We start from the raw sequence: 15028 nt of genomic DNA, 5'->3' as shown, positions 1-15028 counted from the left end.
AGATCACTCTCTCTGACACACTGCTATAAATATGCAGATAGGATTGTGGGCATGTGCACATATATGTACACATGCCAAACTGTGAAATATGTTAGCATCCAAGTATCCTACTAAATCAGAAACAACTTGCTTCTAGAGACTGTCTCTAAACCCAGTTTTATAAGTTGTTCCTATCGTCCTAGCACTTTTGTGGCTGAAGTAGGGGGTATTGTCCCAAGTCAGAGACTAGTTTGGACAAAATAGGTAACTCCTGCTCATCCTGGGATATACAGTAAGAGTCTGTCTAGAAAACCCAAAATAAATAAGTAAATAACAAATGAATTAAAAAGAATAAAGACAAGGGCTGAAGGGGCCTGCAACCCTATAGGTGGAACAAAATTATGAACTAACCAGTACCCCCAGAGCTCGTATCTCTAGCTGCATATGTAGCAGAAGATGGCCTAGTCAGCCATCACTGGGAAAGAGAGGCCCCTTGGTATTGTAAACTTTATATGCCCCAATACAGGGGAATGGCAGGGCCAAGAAGCGGGAGTGGGTAGGTAGGGGAGCAGGGCAGAGGGAGGGTGTAGGGAACATTCGGGATAGCATTTGAAATGTATATAAAGAAAATATCTAATAAAAATAAATAAAAAAATAAAGACTGTCTATGACTAAGATGGACTGCAATAAAAATGATGTCTGTATGTGATGTCTGTACGTGTCATTTGCTGCTACTGCTTGTTTGGTGTCTGGACTTAACTTCACATCCTGAACATGAGCTGTTGGAGCAATCCCTCCTTGAAGACCTCCTTCCTTTTCTGGAGACCCAAAGTGTACCAACACAAGTTATGCTGGTGTCACCTCCTTTTCTGGTCTCAGTACTCTGGGTGTACCTTACCATTTCTACTCATCAGTGTCAGTAATAGAAACCATTTTGATACTAGTTATTTTTCCATAAGAAGACCATTTTTTAGCTTATATTTTCATTTTGATCATTATATAACTGCTCTTCCCTGCTATTGTTTCAAGTGTACTCCAAGGGAAGTCAGTTCTTCCCTTCCACTATAGAATTTGGGGATGGAATCGATGTTGTCAGGCTTGGAAGCATTTCTCTTTACCCACTGAGCCTTTCTCTGGACATACTATTTACACAATTCTTAACATTGGAAATATTATGTCACAAATGGCCAGCAGAACTATATCAGCAATGGCAAGAACTGTGCTTCATGGGAACTCAAGAGACCACCTCTGTTTTTAATCTAGCCTTTCTCTTTGACCAGCTTTCAAGCATCCAAACACATATAAGCCGAGGAACAGGCTGATGGGAACATGTGCCTTTCAGTCTAACTTAGCACATAACTAAGGAAGGCCTCCTCTGGGTTCTGACGTATAAACTTGTCACACTCTGGAAAGAATAGGTTGCTTATGCCACCATGTTCCTTGCAGAAGCCAGTTTTATCAGAATCCCAAACCACTACTATGTCTCATAGTATTTTCTGGAGTTCTCAGAATCTATTTATTCAGAGTTTTTATTAGTACCTAGTACATGACAGACACTATTCTGGATGTGGTAGATATTATCAATGAGTTAAGAGATGACAATTCCCACTGACACAAAACACATGTCATAAAAATAGATAAGAACTAAACACAGCTAGACTGCAGGTCAGAAGGTACCTTTTTTCCACAAAGGAAAAAAATAGAGGAAGCTGTGGAGTGAGGGTTTGTAATTGCAAAGGTTGATTCAGGAACATCCTTGTTAGCAAACTGAGTTAAAAAGCTGGAGTTAAAAAGCTGGAGTAATGGACCATCTAGAGACTGCCGTATCCAGGGATCCATCCCATAATCAGCTTCTAAACGCTGACACCATTGCATACACAAGCAAGATTTTGCTGAAAGGACCCAAAGATAGCTGTCTCTTGTGAGACTATGCAGGGGCCTAGCAAACACAGGAGTGGATGCTCACAGTCAGCTATTGGATGTATCACAGGGCTCCCAATGGAGAAGCTAGAGAAAGTACCCAAGGAGCTAAAGGGATCTGCAACCCTATAGTTGGAACAACATGATGAACTAACCAGTACCCCGGAGCTCTTGTCTCTAGCTGCATATGTATCGAAAGATGGCCTAGTCGGCCATCACTGGAAAGAGAGGCCCATTGGACTTGCAAACTTTATATGCCCCAATATAGGGGAATGCCAGGGCCAAAAGAATGGGAATGGGAGGGTAGGGAAGTGGGGGGCGGTATGGGGGACTTTTGGGATAGCATTGGAAATGTAATTGAGGAAAATATGTAATAAAAAATATTAAAAATTAAAAAAAAAAAGCTGGAGTAAGTGAGGGAGGGATCCACATAGCCAAGTGGGAAACAACGTTCCAGGTATGAGGGTGGGGTGAAGACATAATAGCCTGACACAGTGGCAAGCGTCAACAGGGCTACCAGGAATGCCAGGAATACAAGTGCAGGGAGAATGGCCAGAGCAGAGACTATACACAGTTCTGCAGAGATTGGATACATGATAAGAAGAGATGGATCAAGGAAGAATTCATACATTTCATTCTTCCCCCTTTATGAACATTAAAAATGCTAAAGGAATACCTGATTTGTGATATAAGATCTGCTTACAAGTTTGGATATGAAGTAATCTCCCAGGGAACTCATTTTGGAGATGACTGTGCAGGTGAAGTTCAAAGAAGGGAGAGATGGAGATGGAGATTCATTTTTCATGCAAATATACTTAAAGTGATGAGAACTGTAGAGAAGCATGGATATAGAGAAATAAAGATGTACCTTGAGGAACCTGGAGTCAAGGCCAGTGTAGTGGTAGAAGGAAATCAAAGTGGCTGCCAAGTTAGAAGAACATGTGTTTTTGAGAATGGCTATAGAAGACTGGCCTTCCTGCTCTTATTTTAAGCCCAGTGTCCCTCCCACACACAGACCTCTGGCTATGTTGTGGTGTCATCAAGCAAAGAGGGCTGAGACACCTTGGAGGGCTTGTAGGGATCTCTGTAGCTATTGTGACTCCTAAGCTGTAAAGAATGTATTTTAGAGAAGACTGGGCACTCTGGGGAATCTGCAAGGCTTACTTAATTGTCCTCACAGATCAACCTGGAAGAACAGTTGGCTCCATGGTTGCCACATCAGGAAAGCTCAGAGTGGCCTAAGCCTTGACTTCCAAGTACTCACAGGTCTGCTGGAATACTGGCTTGTTCGTAAGCCCTCTCTCCTTAGATCTCCTTAGGACTGGTGATATTTATTTCTGTCTCAGTTTTGTCTTCTCTTCTTGACTGAAAATGACCAAATCAGGCCATAGTCGATACTGACAAGAACAAAAGCAACTCACTTTTACATTTGGCATTTCAATATATTACTTGATAGATGGAATACACAACTGGCTGGCTTGCAATTGAGGGGTCAGTGGAAGCATTCATAACTTTGAAGGAGGCATGACTATATTAAAAATGGTATCTGTCTTCATGACAATTTAATAAAGTTTTCTTTAAAAATAAGGGAATTTACAGGTCAGTGGAGAGACCCGAAGAATTTGGAGAAATGGGAGTGGCTGGCACTCTTTTAAATTAAACAAAATTTGAGACTTTTATACATATTTACATCACCTCCAACTCCTTTCTCTGTCCAAACCCTCCTTTCTTAAATTCATGACTTCTTTTAAAATGTGTATATATATATATATATATATATATATATGTATATGTGTGTGTGTGTGTGTGTGTGTGTGTGTGTGTGTGTGTGTAAACCACTTGATATTAGATAGCCTATCAGGGAGCTTGTTTTAGAGAAGACCAGTTCTCCCTCTCCTAGCAACCATTAAGTGTCTCACTCCTCTTCTAGGGGTAGGGTCTTGGGTAATTTCTCCTACTCATGTTGGCACTTTTAAGACAGTTATAAAGAAGTAGCAGGCTAAATATAAATGCTTCCTATATATATCCTTTAACATGATTTATTCTACAAGAAAAATAAATATAGAGGTTAATGATGTAAGGGTATTTTATTTCTAAAGTACTATGGGGATACAAAGAAGAATGAAATAAATTATCTATACTAAACAAAGTACATGTTATATAAAAAGACAAAATTGTATCTGATTGATTAGATTTTTATTTAATTTGTTCCCTTCTTCTTCTTTCTAACCTAACGGTAAATTTGAAGGCTGAGAATTCGCTTCCTCTTGAGTGAGTAGACAAATGGAAGAGTACGTAACTAAATGTCAGTGTTGTCAAAGTAGCTGGTGTTTTAAAGGAGAGAAGTTCAGAAGCTTTGGAAAAACAAGGAAGAAAATATTCGTCTGTCTAGGAGGTCATGGGACATTTGAGAGATGTTGTGACTCCTAAGCTGTAATGAATGAGCACATTTTCCACATAGGAAAACTAAAAGAGGAGAATTTGGACAGCAGGAGCCTATAACAAAACTGAGATACAAAAGATTGTTTTATTTTGTATTTCACAGAAATACTTGCATTCAGTGTTTTTTGTAGTGTTGCTCACTACAAAATCAGACTCTAACTAATTAAATTAGAATCTCAGAAATAAACAAAAAATATAAATATCATTACCTCTATTTTCATTCATTTCCCTGAAAAATGTATCTATAATAGCAAAAGAGTAAAGATTTGAAGAATGAAGAGTAGAGTTTTCTTAGAAGGAAGTATGGGGATGAGATTGCAATAAAAAATTGGGGGACAATCTCTGGATAGTCCATCCTTTCGTCTCAGCTCCAAATTTGTCTCTGTAACTCCTTCCATGGGTGTTTCATTCCCAACTCTAAGGAGGGGCGAAGTGTCTACACTTTGGTCTTCGTTCTTCTTGAGTTTCATGTGTTTTGCAAATTGTATCTTGGGTATTCGAAGTTTCTGGGCTAATATCCACCTGAATATCCATCCCATAATCAGCCACCAAATGCAGACACTATTGCATACGCCAGCAAGATTTTGCTGAAAGGACCCTGATATAGCTGTCTCTTGTGAGGCTATGCCGGTGCCTGGCAAACACAGAAGTGGATGCTCGCAGCCAGCTATTGGATGGAACACAAGGGTCCCCAATGGAGGAGCTAGAGAAAGTACCCAAGGAGCTAAAGGGGTTTGTAATCCTATAGGTGGAACAACAATATGAACTAACCAGTGCCTCCAGAGCACCTGTCTCTATCTGCATATGTATCAGAAGATGGCCTAGTCAGCCATCATTGAGAAGAGAGGCCCCTTGGTCTTGCAAACTTTATATGCCTCAGTACAGGGGAACACCAGGGCCAAGAAGTGGGAATGGGTGGGTGGGTGGTGGTATAGGGGACTTTTGGGATAGCATTTGAAATGTAAATGAAGAAAATACCTAATAAAAATGGGAAAAAGAAAAAAATGGGGGAATTTTTAGACTAGAAACCTGAATGTTTGTATTTTATATGTGCTGTGAAATGGCTAAGATATCAGAAGTGATATCTCCCAAGCCTGTGAAAGTACTTAGCTTATATCCCTTCTGGAGATGCTGTTTCCTGATTCCATGGTTTTACTATGGATGCTGCCTGTTATGTGTCCACTGTATCAACACTGCACAGGTGTAGAAGAAACACTGAGAGGATACATATCAAAGCACATTAACCCTTTGGTTGGAGCAGAAAATTTAAGCATGCTCTGGAAAACATCTTAGCACTCATAGAAAATGAATTCTCATTACTCAGCTGAATACAGTCTGTGGTAGTAGAATTCTGCAACAGTCCTGTTTCTAGAGATGATAGTGACATTGGCTCCTCACTTATATAACAATGGGTTGATAGAGGTCACCAGTTTCCTTGAGCTAGTTTTTAAGCATGGAAGCAAAAGATAACAAAGGCATAACAAAAATTTTTGTTTGCAACTTGTTTTAGAGTTTTTGAATTGCTGTATTTATTTCTTAGCTCTCTAGTATTTTCTGGTAGGAGATATAATGTAGCATAAAAAGTACAGAATTTAGCTGAGAAATACCATGAATATCAACATAATCAACACACACACACACACACACCAATTCCTCAGTATCCTTGATATATAATTTCTATAACCTCCCCTCAAAGACTGAAACCTGTAATGCTCAAGACTCATTTGTAACATGGCACAGTAACCAAACATGTCCTGAATATATCCCCTGGATAGTTTACATCATGTCTTGATTACTCCTAACACCTAGAACTATAAATGATAAGTGAAGTTGTCACATGGATCTGGATAAATTTTCTTAAATAATATCTGTAGATGCTCAGTATCTCTCAGGCTTGAAGAACACTTTGCAAACATGGATGTTTGAATGGAAGACATGGAACACATGGATACTAGGGTCATTTAGTACTCTGACTTAAGGGTGTTAGACTTCATGGTTAGCCCAACATCTCACTCACAATGCAAAGTAGAAGTTTAAGGCCCTTGATAGTTCACCAATGAAGAAATAAAAATTATGTAAAACAGGGATTTGTGTCATTTCTTGACATTTTCATGTAGACTTAAAATCAGAGTCAATGTACAGAAACCAAGTTGGAAGAAAAAGGCAGTGTTACTTTGTAATTGGCATTCCAGGAAAAAAGAAAGCATAGTAGAGTTTGGTTTTAAGCCAGAACATGTTTTGCTCTAATTTATTAATTTGCTGATAAAGTTTAAGTTAAAGTAGGTAGGACACAGGACTGCAGACACAGTGTACAGTACAGAGAAGAAGTAGGCAGAAGCAACAGGAAGCTACAGAGAAGCTGCAGGAAGTAGTAAGCACACAGCACCCAAGCTCTTCCTTCTGAGTGTCCTACTCAGACAGACTGCACTTTAAGTACTTCCTGAGCCTGCACCCAATTCCAGAGCGAAAAGCAGCTAATGTCATTTGTCCTGACTGCTTACTGACTTATTATGTTGATATAATTGGATATTGTGGGTATTATTTCAAGAACTAACACAATGTGAATTGATTCAGGGACTACTATGTAACAAATTCAGTGCTAAGTGCTATCAGATTTTATGCAAATAAACAAATACACGATAGTATTGTAATAGTTCATTGAGTATTTTTGCTAAACAGCAAACTTCACTTTGTTTTCATTCCTGTAAAAGGCTTCCTGGATAGATTTTAAGGTGCTTTTCTACCAAGTAAGTTTCTGTTAATATTTTCTTAGTTGTTAGTTACCAAGTTATTAGACATATTCATGCAGTTTTAGTATCATCATGACTACTAATAGAAGCTTTATTTTATTAAAATTGAATGCATAAAGTATTAGCATGAGGAAAACATAAGAAAAACTGGACATCATCTAACTTTGTAAGTTAGAAAAGTTTTCATGTATGTTCGCAGCATTAGGTTTTTAACTTATTGGTTAGAATTCATAAAAGATTCAGCAGTTTAATACTTAAAATGTCAAAGGTGGGGTTTTAAGTAAAGTAAAATATTCAAGAAAATAAAGTAAGAAGAGACATCAAAGTAGACACTTCATTATAACACTTGAGCCAACAAATTGGTAACAGCAATAGATCACAGAAGGACAATAATGTACCTGCGGGCCTTGTGTTTATTTGTCTCTCTAAGGAGTCACATAAGAAAGTCATTTCAGAGGTGAGAAGAATACGTTTTCCTAACTCGAGGATGAGGGTGGACTGGTTGCCAACACATGAGCCAGTTACCAGAATGAGTAGATACAATGGCCTGGGGTTTCGATGTCAGAGAGTGGTAGTAAGAAGAGAGCAGAGGTGGTGCACGGGCTGTGACTGAGGACGACAGCAGAGCTTTCTCTACACTACCTGTAACCTGAACATGTTAGAGGAAAAGTGCAAATGCTAACAAGGAAGATGATTAAAGGTGGGCCAGTGGTTATAAATTGCTTTTTTAATGGTGATGATAGTAGCTGGCATACAGAATAATAAGAAGATGAGACTGTCAGTATCAATTTTTATTAGTGCCATGAACAATATACAATATATTGAAATTAGCTTCATTTGTATTAGTCCTTTTTTGTAAGTAGTCACTCTGAAAGCAGTACCATGCACAGTTCATTTTAAAGTATATTCTATAAAGTCACTAGCCTTTTCTACAAAGTAATCATAACTCCTATGTTGGGAAAAGAATTCCACATTTCTTAGTGGCACTTAGAATTCAGACACATGGTTGTGATGCTCAATTACAAAAAGCCAATGGAGTCAGTTAGAAGTGAATCTAGGGAACTGAACACAAAAACTAAAAAGGATACCAACAATACATATTTTCATATAAATCACTACTTTAGTTTCCTCCACAAGATATATTCAGAATGATAAATAAAGTCTATGTTTGGGTCAAGTTAAACTGTGAGAAACAGTTTGGAATCAAGAAAGCCTAAGCATGGCCATTTTGCTGAGCATAAAGATTTACAAAATTTCAGTAAGCACTTTTTATACCTCATTCAAGAAGTCTAAATAAAATTGTGAACTTCTCCAGCCACTGTTATCCTCCTCTAGTGAATTAAGTAAAATGTGATGTTTTATATAAATAATTCTTATAGATTTAGAAGACAAGGAATTCTTTGTCCATATTTAGACCGGTGAAGGTCAGTTCCTGGGCTGACTACAGCACTCTGAGATCTAGCTTCTTGAGGTCCCAGGTGAGGGGATAACACCTCTGTGACTTATACATTACATTCTATTAGTTGTGAATGAGAGGGGAGTCCAGCCCAGTAGAGAAACAGGTCTGTGAAATGGGAGTTTGGATGGTTTATTACCTGAATATCTATGTTATATTGACATTACCTATTGATGTTCATATATGTTTTGAAAATTTCAGCCATGATATGTAAGGATACTGTGAGGATTAAAGTAAGTAATTGGATGATAAAAGTAACAACATATAGAACATAGGATCTTACCAATATTAGTTTTACTGTAGTCATTAATGCTAATAGCATACTTAAAAAGAATATTTTCTCCAAAAAGTTACATAACACATTTCCACACTTTTTCTTCTTTCCTTAATTCTTTCTGCATGAGGTAGACACGCTGTCTGGGTCAATGCATGCTCATTATTCCTTCAGACTTGTCTCACTTTAAAGTCACTTTTATAAACACCCATCATTTAAAAAGGCCCTTTCCTTTCTGCGAATGACTTGGTTTCCTAAGATTATGGTTATGGCCACAAGTAAACCATCCATGTGGTCACAATAAACATCTAGAAACCCATTGTGTGGTACTACAAACATCTCAGGTTCTCGCACCCCTTTATCATTTAAATGTCAAGCCCCCAACCCAAAACAGGAACTTTAAATGAGAGTAGGTTTAAAAAGAAGAATTAGATATGAGGCAGGCAATTTCATACTTTACATGTGATCAGTTCCATTCTTTTAATGTGGCCCAAATGTATTTGCACATCATATATGTTGATCTTAATGCTTTAGTTTAAAATTTTAAATTCTTAATGGTGATATCATTAACCCAGGCAAACATATAGATTTCCTGATAGCAATTTTTTTTGCATAAAAAGCATACCCAAATTCTAAATAAGCAAATGAATTGATACTCAGCCAAGTTAACTCACTTAAAAGAGGAAGTAACTAAGAGCCTACTTTTAGGGAATGACAAAGAGCCTACGTTTAGGGATAAGTGGCATAACCTGATGGTATGACTTTCTCTAGGGTAAATAGGTCAGACACTATAACACTCTTTGTCAAACACTCCCCCTGAGACATACAGAGGTTTCTGAGTTCAGAAAGTCAGCCTAGTTCATCGATTGGGGGCTTAATGGGTTTGCAAGGGCAATTGTGTTACTCAAGAAAGTATATCTTCAGGCTGTGATCTTTCTTACCAAAAGTCCTTTGTTTTCTCTTTGTACTTTACTTTTAAAGTTTATATTTTGATAGTAATTCTGGCAAAGTAGATCTAATGAACTTCTGCATCCCTCCGTAAGATGGAATTTTCAAAACACTGCCTAAGCTATAATACCTAACATAGAAATGAAAGGACATGCTTTAAAAAGGTTACATTATTGTCTATTGTATAGGCTAGAAATGGAAGTAACTAGCTGATGGAATTACCTAATTATTTAAAACAAAAATTGGATAGCTTACAATCAAGGCGATTCGTTATTTGAGCTCATGGACCATTAGTGCAAAATCCAGCCACACAAGGTATACAAGCATATAGGAAATAGGTGGCCAGTGAAAAAAACTAAGCAGTAATCGACATTATTAAAAAGTGGCTTCTTAATTAGAATATTAGATCAAATATTTTTCAGCCTCATTGTCAACACACTGCTGCCCTTCTCTGCTTCCCTGAAGGTTAGAAAGAGCCAAGTGAAGTTTCTCTTTGGCTTAGTCTTAATTCTGAAGCAAGGGTTCTGAGCTGGTAAAAACGACTTATTCTAAACTAATCATACCAATCAATATTTGAAAGCATCACATAGGGGAGATCTTACCTGAGCTCTGGGATCAGAGAATCCATTGGAACTGTTCACAAAAAAAAAAGAAAAATGAAAGGAAGGAAAGAAGGAAGGAAGGAAGGAAGGAAGGAAGGAAGGAAGGAAAAAAAGAAAGAAAGTCTCAATTGAGTTTATTTTAAAAACTGTTTGAAACTTTAACACTAGTGACTTGACTAGGACAGATCCCACTTGGCTTCTTACTGAATGGAATGAGTTTTCTTTCACCTTGGGTTTTTGGAAATATGAGGGCAGATAACATGGCCCCAAAACAGACTCATCCTAGATTTGATACACTGGGTAGCCTTGGCTCCTTGTAGATTAGTAGGTTAGATTTTCCAGTGAACTGACATTAGATGTAGTTTGGAAAACACTCAGAAACAAGGAAACCTTGATTTTCTTTGAAATGAGAAACTATTCAAAAGACTACCAAAACTACTGCTTTTATTTATTTTTGTGGTGCTTATTTATATACGGGGTCATGGATTCTATGCAAGCATGTACCTATGTGTTAGACCAAAACCTTGTGTAGACATATTTAATGACAGTAAGAAAATCCTTAGAATATCAAGCTTCACTAGTGAGCACTTCAAGTTGATCCCAAACAGTTTCTACATATGTGAGACAGGAACGGGCTTCAGCACTGTTAGTATCAACAGCCTTTCAGAATAAGGGACTTTTTCAAAGAGCTTTGAATTTCTGCCTGAAACTCTGGGAACTAAAGGAATTTGTGTTGGTAAATACCTGCCTACACAAGGATAAGCAGCATATGGAGGCAGACAACAGGTGGTTTCCAAAATTACTCACGCTTCACAAGAAACAGTAGTACACTTCTAAAAGAACATGTTGGCTCTATTTAAGGCTATGTGTGCATTGCCAAAAAAAATGAAGTCCAAAAATAATTGCAAATTAAAAGACCCATGTCTTGTAATGGTGGAGAGTGGTATGCTTTGAGACATCAAAATAAGAGACAGTCTAATCTCTAGAATTCTGCTCTTTAGAAAAAGCATGAACTTATTCTAAATAATAAAACAGACTCTTATTCTTAAGCACATGTCCCACTGAGAAGTTTGCTGCATGAAAATTAAAGTGCAAAAACCATATTATTTCAAATTTAAAGATACATGATATGATTAATTCAGAAGTCATTTATACTAAAACTACATAATAACAGAGGGTAAAGGTTCTGTTTCAGTAGAGAAAAGTCCAAATTATAGACAGGATTACTTTACATTTGGGATGCAACAGTCAATGACAACTGCACATATTTTAACTCAAAACTTTCATCTTTGACTAATAAAAAGCATTGAATCTCTGGATTTCAGTTAAATAGGAATTAACTATACTGACTACATTTGTAGATGCATAGATAACAGATGAGTTATATTTTCTTTGTCACTCTCAATGGTAAGTCCCAAACCCTTTCAGGAAGGTAGGGTACAATGGCTCAGCTCTCCCCAGCCAACATGAACACTGGAAGGGAGTGCGAAGCACAGATCTCCAGAATGTTTTCAGAGCCATAGTGAAACTAGTTTTCCACTTAGAATTCAGGGTCACAAAATATACCTAATTATAATAAAAGTTATTTTCCTTGAGGGGTATAATTGCCAGTCAATCCTGTTTTCCAGCTGTTTAGATCATCAAGGGCCTGCTTATATTTCAATATTACATTACCATCTGTTGGTTACAAAAAAGAGGGGTAGCCAACAAGTTGAACCTTCCAAACATTACTTTCTGGAGCTGCCTGGGATTCCCAGCAGGAACAGTGAAAAAAACAAATGTTATCATTTCACTTGAACTAGGTAGAGACTGGGACTATTAAGCCAGACAGTATAAACATAAAAATCAGCCTAGGTTTTTGTCTCAGTCACTAGAGATCATCATTCCTGCTACTCAATGGTTTCCTCACTTACTGCCACACACAAGGGACAAGCTTAAGCATGCCCTTCTTTCATGGTGTGGTTGGCACAGTGTCAGGAAGCCTGCTCACTAACTCACCTTCAGTTCCTTTTGAAAGAGTATGCAACGTTTTATCTTCAACCTCGGCATCCATCTGTAATATGAACACAAGTACTGAGGTCATTACTTTAATATTGACCAGTCAATGAAAACAAGTAATTGGAAATTCTGAAGGTCATTATGAAAATGTGCAGCCTTCCATGTTCCTGAATTTCCTTTTGGCTTTATGGGATCTGGCTGACAGTTCTTGAGTACCACTATTTTAGAGACACATCTACAGATGTTGGAATCCAGAGATGATAAGAGTGAAAGGGCAGATGCCCTTGTCCACAAGTGTTTGCTAATGATTTGCACCCTTCTAGAATTTCAAGGACTGAAAGGGAGTTGTCATGTCAGCAGTGTTGTGAGAGTGAGAAGATCTCCAAACACCAAGTCAAAAAATCCAGACTGACTGATTTCAAATGCCTCTACCCTTCTAGATGCTTTCTGATTGTAACTCTTTCTAAGTTAGGAAAAACAATTGCCCATGTAAAAATGCAACCAAAAGGCAAACCCTTGCAGTGCCCCTCCAAAATACCACTGGGAGTTTACTATCAACAGGCAACTAAGTTTTCTCTCTGAGTTCCAGAAAAACTACAGTCATGATATCACAGAAAGTAGAAGAAACATAAAATCCAAGTGAGGTACATGAAAGTATCAATTCCTATCATTACTGAAGGTTTTAAAGGTAATTAAATTATCAGACGAATACAGGTTTTCAAAGCCTTCTGTTTTCATATACTCTGACCCCATGGGCATTTATCTATTTTGCAAGAATCTAGTAATAACCTCTTAGTTTAATTCACTTCTGCACATTTTTAGAATTCTTAAATATAAACAAGGTACTTTGCTTGTGGAAAAAATAAGAGACAGGGAGCAGGAATGCTCCGTGGCTCCAGTCCTTAAATCCTGATGTGCACAGCGGCAGTGTGACTGCCATGGTAATGGAAGCTAGACTCCGCTCTCAGAGGCTAGGTTGTGATTGAAGGCACTGACCTGCCATGGACTTATAATAGGGGAGCAGGTGTGGCAATGATGGACTTTAATTTCCTTTAATAAACCTTTTATGTGCCACACTTTTACTGCCATTCGACGCTCTCCAAGGTCCTGCACATAATAGGTTCATTACTTTTGATTACTATAGTCTATTGAGACAAACAACTCCAGAACACACTATATATTATGTTCAGTTAAACTAATATAGACTATTTATCCATTGTGCATTTTTTCACCTGCAACACTACAGATGAAATTAACAACAGCTCTTGTAAGCTAAAACTATTAAACCCACCAGAACTCTTTTGTCATTGCTTCATAATAAGCACCACACCAATCATTGAACTGCGTTTAAAATTAGCAAACAAAAAGTGTTCATAGCTTTGGCTGAACAGCAGCCACTTTAGTCTAAATAAAATGGTTCATTGTTATAAATATTTTAAAAGTACACAATAAGAGAAAACAATAAAACAGAGGTGTTTTTTTCTGTTTATTTTCTTTCTTTTGAAGCCATATGAGTTTATGACAGATGCGACACTGCCTAGGATTAAAAGGGCTTGGTTTACTCAGGATGGCTTGGACTGTGTTGTGAAATCCCCTCCTCCCAGGAGGATCTCCGCTGCATATAAAGTGGCTCAGCTCATGCAAACCTAGCTCTGTGTGCTACCCAAATAACTAGATTAAGAGAGATCAGTAGCATGTGAGGGTTAAAATGATGAAACATATCACAGATTTCTGAGGAAGCCACTCCCACGGGCAAGCATTCACATAGTTCAAGTCTACTATCCTGCAACATGGTGCTATTAACTTTCCCTAGCCATTCTGAAAAATGCCCCCAACATGAGGGAAGGGTGAATTCCATGAGTTTCTTTACCAAATCTGAAAGACAGACTGCCAGGAGTTCCAGAGGCATACACAAAAGTTTCATAACCATATTAAAATACAATCCTATTTATAGCAGCATTGAGAAGCCAGTCATGGGACTGTGCTGTAGCCACCTGACAAATTCATATCTTCAACAATGCCACCTGAAGGGGTGGAAATACACAAAACTCCTTGATTGATCTTGGAATCTCACCTCATAATTGTATTTTGTTGGGTTATTATTTTTTCTTTTCTTTTCTTTTAGTGTAACATATATATCCTATATAACTCTTAGTAAGTTTTGAGGATGAACTTGGGCCAATTCATAGGCATGCAATGGAACAAGGCTATAATTTATAGGATGTCAGTCTCATTGGCCTTTTCTTCTCTACTCTGTTAATCAACAGTGGAAAGTTCAGGGTCTGTCACATGGGGGACAATAAATCAGAAACCTAAAATACATAAGCTCTATTTTTTTTTGTGGGAAATTTTAAAACTGTGAAATGTCTTTCTCTTTTCTTCCATTGTAATTCAAAATCAGATCTTATTGGACCATGGCACAACTCAGTGATAGAAAGCACTGTGAACACACACACACACACACACACACACACACCAGGTCTTTGTTCTCTAGAGCTTTATACATGTGAGCACAGACTTCTAAATGATCTTCATTTGAATCACTCCATTTTTTTTTTTGATAAACTGCAAAGGAACATGGGTAGTTTTTCTATAGACTACTAAAGTAGATGTCTTGCTCTCATCATGTGCATTCAAGGTAAAAAGATCTCTGTCCTAT

General features: G+C 37.7%; 1 protein-coding gene across 5 annotated transcripts in view; it reads right to left on the bottom strand.

Moving 5' to 3' along the window:
• The window catches only part of St18 (ST18 C2H2C-type zinc finger transcription factor), a 130925-nt gene that overhangs the window by 80076 nt on the left and 35821 nt on the right, over positions 1 to 15028 (bottom strand). For all 5 annotated transcript variants that reach the window (XM_021182120.2, XM_085835497.1, XM_021182282.2 and 2 more), the window contains 2 exons: positions 12370 to 12424; positions 10372 to 10402 (listed from right to left, as the gene is read on the bottom strand). In XM_021182120.2, coding sequence (XP_021037779.1) covers positions 10372 to 10402; positions 12370 to 12424 — 86 coding nt within the window. The remainder of the gene's footprint in view (positions 1 to 10371; positions 10403 to 12369; positions 12425 to 15028) is intronic.

This window comes from Mus caroli, unplaced genomic scaffold, assembly GCF_978045245.1.
Source record: "Mus caroli unplaced genomic scaffold, Mus_caroli_1 scaffold_1, whole genome shotgun sequence".
Classification (NCBI taxonomy): Eukaryota; Metazoa; Chordata; class Mammalia; order Rodentia; family Muridae; genus Mus; species Mus caroli.
The sequence above is the reverse complement of the archived record's forward strand: the minus strand, read 5'-3'. Positions and strand labels throughout refer to the sequence as shown.